Here is a 12,310-nt window from a genome sequence, read left to right as displayed (position 1 = left end):
AGATGAATGTCTCATCAATGGGTAGGAAACAACTACGGCCATAAGCTTAGTGTACACAATATAAATTTCAAACATTATCAGACTGGAGCCTGGTGCAGCCCCTGGCTTCCCAGACCCCGGTCGAACCGTCCAACCCGTGCTAGCGCGGAAAGCGGACGTTAAACGATGATGATGATGATCAACATCATTGTTGAGTTACACTCTTTCGCAAGCAAATATCCAAACAATCACACCTAACACAGATTTACACAGGAATTGTGTAAAAATAGGAATTGTGTAAAAACATCAAAGTACCATCCTTTAAACCTGGCAAACACATCATTATTCTAAAGACATAATTTTACAAATAAATATTTAATACACATAAGAAAAAATTGTCAAAAGCTTGAAAGGTGCTGAAGTACTATGAAGTCATTAGTCCAAACATTATTACTAGTATGTTGTACACCCACTCACCCCACATATCTCTGCCTGCTTTTTTGTTTTTTGTTTTTTTTTAATTATCTAATTGACAAATACTTCACAGCTGAACATAATTGTGCTAACAAAAGTATACTATATTATATACTACAGCATGGAAAAAAAAAAAATACATGGAAAATAAAAATTTTAAAATAGAAAAGGAAGAATAAACATGCTATATTTTCAGCTCCACTGTAATCAGTCATCCATCAATGGACAGGTGATAAAGACTCTCACACAGTAGTTAAGTAGCTAACAATCAAAACCAGATACTAAGCAACCTCTACAACGCTCGACTATTCACAGACAGGCACACACATACTCATACTAACATTTCACAAACAACTGTAATCTTTAAAAATAAGAAAAGAAAGGAGAAAAACAACAAATGTATACTTACCGTTCACGGTCAAACTGAGGTCCAAATGGGAACTGAGCACCTGATACTTGACTATTCCGAGGTCCAAATTGAGTAGCTGCAGGACCAAAATTTTCTGAATTTCTATTATTGTTATTGAAATTCTCCATACTCATTGTCCTTCGATAGGCATCATTATACTGTTCATTCTGACCAATTCGGTTCTCAGAAAAGTTGTTCATAGACTGTTGGCTCATATTTGAGTATGGTGACATTCCGTGCTGGGCATTTTGACGATTGAAGCCATAATTACCAGACATGGTAGTCTGTGATTGCATGCCAGTGTAGGGTGGCATTTGCGAATTCATACTCTGCCTGGGATAACTTGGGCCACTGGCACATGGCTCATCTGCAAATGGGTCCTGAACACTAACACTGTCACTTTCATTTTGAGGTGCCTGGTTCATGTTGGAAGATAAATTGTTGTTAGAAGGTCCCATGTTGTTACCAAGCATGTTGTTATTTGATGTTGCCATGTTATTTGCCATCATATTATTATTTGGACCCATATTGTTTGGCATCATGTTGTTTGGGGCATACGAATTCCCCATCATATTATTAGAAGGGGGCATGTTCCCTGGCATCATATTGCCATGCATACTGTTTGGTCCAGAAGACATATGGTGAGGAGGGAGCATACTTGAATTTGGACCACCCACAGAATTTTGAGCCAGCATGCTATTGGAAGGGTTCATACTGTTCATCATATTTCCGTGAGGCATCATAGTTGAGCTCATTGGACCAATGTTAGATTCAGAATTGGGGCCTCCTATATAGGATTGCATGTTTGGAGAAAATGGGTCCATTCCTTGGCTGTTGCTGTTAGGTGTGCTAGGGGGTCGGAATGCATCTTGAGAAGAGCCTTGGGAGCCAGCTGAAATGAAGGAACAAAACAAAATAAATAAAATGACATTAACAGAAAAATTTAAAAAAATAAAAAAGGGCTGAAAAGTCATGTTGCATTATTAACGAATAGAATTTCAAACTCACCTGGTGAGGGTGCTCTTCTCTGTTTGCTTTCTCGTTTCTGTTGCATTGCTGCTTCCATTTGTGCTAGTATTGGTGCTGGATCTATACCTCCTTTGTCATATTTGCATTCCATAGCAAATAAATACCTAACATAATTCTTTTTTAAAGTGAAAGCAGCACTTGCTGAAGAGCCTATGTTCACAACTGCACAGATCTCTTTCCATTTCTTAGCCTTGCTTACCTGCAGAAAGTACAGAAATTGTTTGCATGTCAACATTTAGGTAAATCTTACAAACAGTAATAAGCTCTTTACAATTAACACTTTAAATCTCCTATCTACTAGTAACATATGCAATGGTGCATGCTACATTGTTAGGAATCTTGTCATCAAAGTTATCTACTCCGTCCATTTTGTAATAATAATTCCAACACTAAAGTCCATAAAATTATTACGCTTACCTAAAACAATGACCCACTCCATGTCCTTAACCACATACTTCCAAAGTAATTTTTTAATTAAATAATTATAATCTAAAATACTGAAAAATCATTAACCCTTTCGTTACTGTATTTATTTTGAGATGCTCTGTGTTTCTTTCAATTACTTTAAATATAACAAAGAATTTAGTAAAATAACTTAGTTATCATTCAGCTAATGTTAGGAACATAAATTGTGACTAAGGTTTGGTGGAAGATTTTAATTCAAATCTTATGAAAACAAGACATTTGTATTCAAAGCCAGAGCCGGTTTCAGCTGGGTTGGTAACGAAAGGGTTAATAAGCCTGTTAACTTTCTGCTAATACCAAATAGCTTGGATCAATTCCATGTAGGAACACACATAAAAAGCTGTCAAGAGAGAGCTACTTACCTCAACCATTCCTCCTCTATCCTTTACACTGTGGTACAGTTTATAGAGATCGAGGGGCTGTTTACTGATTTGAGGCATTGATGTTATAGGTGTACCTTTCTCTTCTAGAAAATATAATAACCGATCTAGAAAAGTTTTTCTATCTGGTTCATCCCCCATGGTGTATAACTTGTGTAAGTCGGCAGTCTGTCCAGGTTTCTACAGAGGAAAACAACCATAAAAGAATAGTTAAAAACAGATTTTCAAGAAGTAAAAAAAAAATCAACAATTAGCAAACAGATAATTAAAACTAACCAGCAAAAGTTGAAATAACTAACAACTAGAAATATTTTTAACTAAAATTAAATATCATAGAAAATTCATAAGTAATATTTAAACACTTAAACAGTAATTAAAACTGCATCTATAAAATAAAGGATATAGATTACAAATTAAAATCTTTATGACCTAGCATTTATTGCCTACAAATTGATGCAATCATTTGTCTTATGAAGTGGTATCAAAAAGTTCCAGGACTAGTTATGTTTAATAAAATATAACTTATTTTCCTAAGTTTTTCACATCATCTCCTTCCAAATAGTCACCTTGTTCAGCAATGAACTGGTCCCCATGTTCCCGCCACTTTTGGAATCCGGCCTGGAAGATGTCTTCCATAAGCGAGTGATTTGCCCTGGATTTTGACAACATTGTTAAAACAGTAACTGCCAAGCTGTATTTTCATCTTGAGGAAGAAATGGTAGTCCACAGCTACTAAATCTAGCGAATAGGGTGGATGCAGAAGCAATACCATGTTTTTGGTGGGAAACTCACAAGTAAAGAGAGCCTGGTGACAGGGTGCAATGTTGTCATGAAGAATTCAATTCTTCACGCTCTGCAGATCCTGTCCCTTTTATCAAATGTCCTCCCTCAACCACTTCAAAATGTCACACTTGAACTCTCAACTGACAGTCTGGCCCTGGGGTACAAATTCTTGATGCACAATGCCACATTTCCAGGGATGATACTTGTGGCATATCTTCCATGGATATTCTTCTGCTTTTGAAGTGCCCATTCCACTTGAAACATTGCGTACAACCCACTGCCTTGTCACCGTAAGCTTGCTTAAACATGCTCAATAGTCTGCTCTGTAGCAGACTTCCCAAGTTTAATGCAAAATTTCACATTGGCTTTTTGTGCTAACGTCCTAAAATCACAGACTGCAGCATACATGTGATCACAAATTTCACATCTTATGGAGTAAACACTGCAATGTCACTCAGCACACTGCCTCATGAAGGTCACTGCTAGCTCTCGTGGTGCATGCAAATGTATGCCGCCATCTGTTGGTGCGCTACAGAACTAGCCCAGGAACTTTATGATACTACCTCATATTTACGCATACACAATCACACAAAACCTTTGTAATGGAGCAATGTACTTAACATAAGAAAAATTTTTTTTGTCAATTAAAATCACTTTCATTCTAGTGTAAAGATTTTAGGTTTTAAATTGAAACTTCTAAGAATGGAAAATTTAGTAAAATGTTCAGTTTTGTACATGAACATAACATTAGAATCTTAAAACCAAATTAAATTATAGTGAAAACAGATATAAACTGCTAATCCAAAACTAATCTGGATAAATGTTCCAGATTTTTACAGAACATCTAGAAATTAAAAAGCAGCAGTGTTAACATTAGTAACATTAGACATCTAGAAGGAAAGGAACTTCCAGAATATACAGAAAAATAAGAAATCAAGCTACCTAAAATGAGTTCTAAAAGCTGTGGTGTACTGGTTTGATTGCAATGATCGTTAACAAAAAACAGTTCAATTGGTTGAAAGAATTAACAAATAAAAAAGCAGAATAAAAACTCCTGAAATATTTACAGACAATTCATCTTAGCATGTGAACCAACTGATGAAAAGAACAGAAGACAACATGCATCCACACATACATACTAAATGCAAACATACATAGAAGACCAACAGACACAGGAATGAAGACATGTCTAAGCAACTTTGGAAACACAACAATATAACAGAAAATAATGCAAGTAAAATGTGTTCACTTCATTACAGACTTTTTACAATAGATTGTTTTCTGACCATTTTCAGTTATCAAGAATATAGTGCAGAAGACAGTGATCACAGGAAAGATACAAGAAGCTACCCACAGAGCCACTTTTAAGTTGTCATACCTTAACTACAACAAAACGTGTGAATAGAGTATGTTAAATGTTGTGAACAGTTTTGTTTTTACAGCACAAACTTTTAAAGAATAAAGAAAATGAAACGGAAGTCTCATCGTAGTTATAATGCTTCTAACTCCATCCACCTTACAGACTGAACACAAACAACAGAAATACAAAGACAAACATGCATGGTAATGAACAAAAACAGAGAAGAAACTGAAAATAAAAAAGGTGTTATATAATGCAGGCAAGTGTAGATGGATGGAAGGCTTGACACATCAGATCTAGGCTTAAATTAAAATGCTAACATTTGTGAGCGATTCAATGATTTGTTTTATTTATGACTGGAATCTGAAGCTATGTACCGAAATTAAACTCAATGAAACCAAATTAAGATCAATAAATATTTATGAATGCATCAAAAATGAGTAGACTAAAAAATTATCAATATTGTGATCGTAGCTCTGTTTCAATACCGTTTTGTAAATAGAAGAATCTGTATTCTCAACCATATATGCATATATGCATATATGTATATATATATATATATATATATATATACATATATACACACACTTCAACACACATAGTGGAAGCCACTTATGATCACTTTAGAACAGAACGCTTTAGATAACAATTACTAGCTGGTAAAAATCAAGCAGAGAATATAATAATATCCTAAACACGTTTGGGAACTTCTAATTTCGATAACAATAACCATATGATAAAACACAAACATTACACAGAAATTACTTAATGCTATAATTACAAACTGGATTGGATTAATGTTCAGGTAACATAATACCTCATTTATAAATCGAGGAAACTACTAGAACAACATCATAGTTTTCTTTTTATTACTTTTCCAAGAGTAATAAATATAAATGTACTTCACTCTCCACTATATCTTGACTTGGCTAACAGAAGCTATCAATACAGTTTCTTCTAACGATGTACAGTCTGTTAGAGTAATTCTTTGAAACTGATAGAAGTGAGAGAAAACAAAACTAAATGCTGTATCAGTATACCACAAAGGAAAATGAAAATAACTTGACTTTTTTCTTTTCTAATTCATTCACAAGACACTGTTACACCTTATAGATCTTATTTGTCACTCCAAAAACAGACGAAATTTCAAAGAAAACTAGCATCAACATTTTGTTTACAATTCTAAACAAAAAAAAAAAATCCCTATATTTGGATGGATATTCAGTCAATTTATGCACTCACACTCAGGTAACTAAAATAGATTTTTTTTAAAGATTTTACAAAATATATTCTCTCATTAGAAAAGTTATTTGTCTCAAGATAATACATCATATACAATATCTAAATCTAATTGACAAACCAATATATAAAAGCTTATTTTTGCATCACACAAACACACACAGTGGAAAAAATAGAGAGAGAGAGAGAGAGAAAGAAAGAGAGAATGTTGTTTTGAGATGATGGAAAGTGATCTAAGATGACAGACTTGTGATGGCAAACATTTTGCATGCAATTATGTCAACAAAAACACTATTGAAAATTTCTATTATTATTATTATTATTATTATTTTTTAAATTCAGTTATGTCAATCATTTATTTCACAGTATCGAAAAATAAATTGGAAAAAGTGTGATAAGCAGAAAATTAAGAAATATATCTGTTAATATTTTAAATTTAATTATTTTGTAGTTAATATAAGTTAATAGCAAAAAGTTTAAATTGGAGGAAAAAAAATGCAATGAACATCAATCTTGCAAACACATAACCATAGTGTATGAAAAGTAGTGGCCAATCCTTATTTTCAGAGATGAAGCAGAAATATTAAGTGCAGAGTTAACTTATTAGTAACTAGCATCCAATACCAACAGACCAGCTTAGAGGTAGGTAGATATTAAAATTTGGTATTTCTGCTCAATAACATCAGAAAAGAGACCAGATTTCTGCGGTGCAATATTCTAATAATGCACCATCATGATAGCATTAAAAAGATTTAAAAGAAACTAATGACTAATTCTGTTGAATCTTGTGTGAAATTCTTAATTTGCATGAAAAACATGGAAAGTTAACTTCTTGAAAGTAATTTTACAATTAACCATAAAATAAAATTCAAGAAATCCAGTCATATTTTCTATGAAATATAATTTAAGCAATAATGATTTTGCTTGTTAATGTTATTAGCCTTCTTCAGGAAAGACGTAACTAAAAAGTTATGATATAAGTTTGATGAAGAAACAGTTACATTTACACTTAATTTTGGAGGGAAGACAAACAAATAAGATGAATATAAAGTGTGATAAATGACAATTGCTGTGCTTTGCAAGGATGAAAAAAAAAAATTACTGCACAACTAGAATATATATATATACTAACTAGTTATTATTATATAACATTATGTGTATGTGCAACAAAATATGTTTTAATAGACCTAAAACCAATAAGTTATGAAAACTCAAAAGTGGCAGCAGGGATATGTGAATGACAAACAAAATGCCAATAGAAGCAGGAAATGGGAGGGCATAAAAGGTTGTGGCGTGCACCAAGCTCCAGATAAGATCCAGTAATAAAGCAAAGAGAAAAGGAGGGAAAAAAAAGAGGAAAAAGAAAAATAGTAGATGGGACCAATATAGTGAGTAAAAACCAAAAGCATGAACCCCTGGAAACAAGTGACGACAACCCAAACCCACTTACTGGAGTGCCCACCGACCAGCTTGTCGGACTGTTAAGGTTCTCTATCTCCTCTGGATAGGAGGACACACTTGTTCCACTTGGAGATTGGGATAGATTGGTCGGTGTTGGGGGATGTGAAACACAATCCTAGAATGAACATAGACTGGCACTGAACCTTCTCGTTATAAAAATAGCAACAATTTGGTAATGTTGGATGGAAGAATGAAAGAAAAATACCAAATGTTGCCTTCATCAATAAACAAAACCCAACTGGGTATAATGTAGTGTTATTTATACCTAACAAATGAGAGCAGGGATCTTAATTTATTTGAGGAAATTTATTCCAAACATATTTAAAATGGTTTTAAAAAAATAGAAATAGACAAATCTACTCTCATACATGGAAAGAAAAATATATAAATTAAGTTAGAGAATTAATGGCATTCGTTCATGGAATAAAAACATTAAATGAAATTCTTATACCAGATATCTTGATTTTTGTATAGAATGGAATTTGTAACAATTTTGGATGTTAGCATTTAAAATGCTGAAATTCAAAACTGTTTCAAATTTTAAGAAATTTGTTGCTAAATTATAGACAGTATCAACATAAAATTAGATTACTTTTGATAGAGAGAAGAATGAAAAAGAGAAGAAAGATACAAAACTGTAGAATGAAAAGTAGGCTGTGTTGTTACACATACATTCATAGGAATACATTAAATGGGAAAACTGAAGAAAACCAGTTGGAAAACATGTTTTGTTTTTTTTTTCTTGAGTGTGTGTGTGTAATTGGGAGTTTCAGATAATAAAAAAAAAGATTCTAATACCAACTTTGAGAATATCTTATTGCTACGTAAAATTATAACAATTTTTTTTTTTTTGTGCAATTATAGATCATAATGTTTCTGAAATCAGTCAATTTTGTCTTTCGTCCCTCAGAAGGTTGGTAAAATAAATATGAAATTATATAATAAAACTATATTCCCTCCCCACCAAAAAACTGTGCTTTCTGCTTAGGCAAGATATTATAAAATATATAAAAATCCATTGTTTATTATATTAGTGTGTGCGTATGCAAAGAACCCCTAACTATGTGTTGCATTACTATACTGTTTCCAGAAACAGTTCAGGGACTTCTGACATTCAAAAGAAATCGGTGCTTTTAATAAGTATTCACTAAAGACAACACCTACCTCAAAATAAAACAATATATTTCACAGTATTAACTTCAATGAAGTAATATTATCTAATGTTACACATAATAATATTTTAAAAGTGAAATAAAATTCATTAAGTCAGAAGCTAACAGCTAAAAACAAAGGTAAACAAGTGCACTGAGTGCATTATGAATCTGTCTGTTGCCCATTTTTATTGGCCTAGCTGTGGGAGTTCATGAACATATATATGTGTGGACATACACATCTACTTTGCATTTGTTTGCATAGTGTTATGAAGCGAGCAAATTTGCAACAGATTCCTGTATGCATTTTGATCCCACATCACCTCTTCCATAATGCCAAATTCTATCCTAATTACTTCTTGCTAAATTATCTTGCCTTACTACTACGCATCCACAAACACATATACTTTTTATTCAAACATGCTTTAAAGCATGAACATCAACTAATGTTTTCTAACAATCCATGTAATTTACTTGAGCATACAAATGCTGCATATCTAGCAGACCACATTGTTTCATCATCATCATCATCGTTTAACGTCCGTTCTCCATGCTAGCACGGGTTGGACAGTTCGACTGGGGTCTGGGAAGCCAGGGGCTGCTCCAGGCTCCAGTCTGATCTGGCAGAGTTTCTACGGCTGGATGCCCTTCCTAACGCCAACCACTCCGCAAGTGTAGTGGGTGCTTTTTACGTGCCACCTGTACAGGTGCCAGGCGAGGCTGGCAACGGTCGGATTGGTGTATTTTATGTGCCACCGGCACGGAAGCCAGTAGAGGCGGTGCTGGCATTTCATTACCAGTTATTGCTGATCTTGTAATACGATTACAATAGACCATAACACTTGCTTGCTACAGACACTTCATATAATCTACCATCTGGTCAGACATCTCAAGAGTATTTTTTGTCTATCTTCAAACCTTTAGTATAGCCACCATGCTATCAAAGCACCACAGCCAATGTTGATTATTGTCGTTTATATAGAGCTTCATAGTCTGCAGTTTTTGATTGCTTGTGCTGTAAGTTATTCCACTGTAACTGATGTACTATCAGTTTTGATTTTTCAAGCAATCTAATTTAGTGCATGAGTATAATTTTATAACCAGTGCATATGATTCAATATTTACAAAATATTGAAGACAGAACTTGACTTTTTTTTTTTTAATTAGCAGAGATCCATCCTGAACCTATGAGAATTTCCAAATAATTTCATCATATGTGGCATAGCTAGAGTAGTCCTACTGAAAGGTACTGATAAAACAAAACATTTAATCAATACTCAACATCTGGTCGAAGTTACTTAACATAAACTGCATGGATTTAATAATATAGCCAAACACACACCTGCACACTTTTAGGGGGCTAAACTAGTAAAATTAAAAATATATTGTTACAATTATAACAGGTTATAGTTGAGTACAAAAAGCAGCATTAAGTTTCAATTGTAAGATGTGTATTTTGTGCTTGAAGGTAAAAAGCCAGTGCCTCAGAATCTCACAATGTAATGACTGAATTAATTGAGAATGAAGTATTAATAGAATAATTATGATGCAAAAATTCACACAAAAAGTCAAGAGCAAATTTACTTTAAGGAAAAAAAAAAGCAAGAGATTGGATTAAGATGTTATTTGTATGTGCGTGTGTGTGTGCTTGTGTATGCATGAGTGTGTATATATACATAAAAATATATATATATATACACACACACACACATACATATATACACACGCACGCACACACATACACACACAAAACTCACACTGAAGATTTTCCCTTATTTTAAAACATGAAGCATTCAAAACTCATAAAGAGAAAAATCTTCCAACAAATCACAGTGAAATCATGGTAACAATCAAGGAAGCATGAAAAAAAAACAAAAAAAAGAACTCTATAAATGCAAAAGAGTACCACCAACCTTTTTCTTCTTTTCTGGTGGTTCATCGGAAGACATTACATTTCCTGACGAACTTGAATTCACCATTGGTGGGATGCTATATGTTGAAAGTAGATCTGGTTGGCTATCGTTACTCATAGACTCCACAACACTGGCAACAGGAGCTGTAATGGCTTGAGTGACCATTGTGGCGGTGTTTCCTGAAGAAGCAAAAGAAACCCAAACACTGAGGTTTTCCTAGTAACTCAAAAAATATACATTTATAGTCACACAGTCCAACATATTAAGCTTAGTAGCTCAGTTTCATTTAAGCTCCAGATATATAAAACACACTGAGTTTATGTAAATAATCAAATAAATACAAATTAACCTGTAAAATGAAAAAAATATTAAATCAAGCAAATGTGAAGGACCTAGTTTGATGTGCCTATTAAAAAATATAAAAAGATTTATAATCACATGACAACTGACATTAGCTATATTATAACCGAAAATAAAAATAATACAAGCTATTTTGATTCCTAAAACTATTTCACAAGTTCCATAAAAACTTAAGTTTTGGATTCACAAACACGTCAACATGTTATTTGCATATGAAATGTGACACCTATAAAAACGATAGGGACTACAACTTTGTTCTGATGTTCATTCATCTGTGTAGCCCTTCCATGTCATTTGTATTGTTAATGCGTGCCCCATTTCCTCCTTACTGTGGACTTGTATATAAGGATTCATCATCATCATCGTTTAACGTCCGTTTTCCGCGCTAGCACGGGTTGGACGGTTCGACCGGGGTCTGGGAAGCCAGGGGCAGCACCAGGCTCCAGTTTGATCTGGCAGTGTTTCAACAGCTGGATGCCCTTCCTAACGCCAACCACTCCGCGAGTGTAGTGGGTGCTTTTTACGTGCCACCTGCACAGGTGCCAGGGGGGTCTGGCATCGGCCACGATCGGTTGGTGCTTATAAGAATTCAAAATACATGTAGCTAATGCTCAATTAAATCAATATCAAAAATTTAAGCTGGAATTTATATCAATAAAAAATAAAAAGGACTAAGCAAAAACAGGAGTCTTTCTTCTTAATAAAACTAACAATAAAAGCCTTTTTAATTTCTAACAATTAATTAACCAACCAAAGAACTGATTGGAACTTAAACTTCGTAAATTTAAAACTTAAAATTCTGCATTAAATTGACAGTAAACAATTTCACTGCAACTAAGGGCCAAGTTTCAAAGAAATCACAGATGCAGCAGAGCACAGTGGTCTTACTTAAACAGCAGTGATTTAAGCCATATCTAATGTAATAGCAACAGCTGCTTTGGGCAAATTTTGCTAAGTGGATTTCTTCTGAAACAAGAGACTAACTGTCGATTCCAAGGTGGGGAACTTATGAATGAATGAATGAATGAATGAATACCAAACAACAACTCAATCAGTAATGCTGAAATCTCAATGAAGTCAATTAATACAGTTTTGATTTTAAGCTTACAAGAAAATATTTAAAAAATGAATTAATAAAAATAAATTATGAAGAAAAACAAGATCATTAAAAAGCTATTCTAATAGCCGAGTGGACAATAATAAATAATGTTTTGTTAGAAGTTAAAAACAAAGTTGAATGAGACTTTATTTCAAATATAATTTTCTAATTAAATATTCTACCAATATGTGAAATTATACTACAAAGA

The 12,310-nt window shown here is 33.5% G+C and overlaps 1 protein-coding gene across 10 annotated transcripts in view; it reads right to left on the bottom strand.

The window, feature by feature from the left end:
* The window catches only part of LOC115220018 (trithorax group protein osa), an 88,958-nt gene that overhangs the window by 34,264 nt on the left and 42,384 nt on the right, over window positions 1-12,310 (bottom strand). For 9 of the 10 annotated variants that reach the window (XM_029790328.2, XM_029790324.2, XM_029790322.2 and 6 more), the window contains 5 exons: window positions 10,644-10,822; window positions 7,569-7,694; window positions 2,719-2,916; window positions 1,871-2,090; window positions 863-1,754 (listed from right to left, as the gene is read on the bottom strand). In XM_029790328.2, the coding sequence (XP_029646188.1) occupies window positions 863-1,754; window positions 1,871-2,090; window positions 2,719-2,916; window positions 7,569-7,694; window positions 10,644-10,822 (1,615 nt within the window). The remainder of the gene's footprint in view (window positions 1-862; window positions 1,755-1,870; window positions 2,091-2,718; window positions 2,917-7,568; window positions 7,695-10,643; window positions 10,823-12,310) is intronic. The other variant, XM_029790327.2, reaches the window with a different exon arrangement.

This window comes from Octopus sinensis, linkage group LG15 (assembly GCF_006345805.1).
Source record: "Octopus sinensis linkage group LG15, ASM634580v1, whole genome shotgun sequence".
In the NCBI taxonomy this organism is placed as follows: Eukaryota; Metazoa; Mollusca; class Cephalopoda; order Octopoda; family Octopodidae; genus Octopus; species Octopus sinensis.
This window is presented reverse-complemented; position numbering and strand designations above follow the sequence as displayed.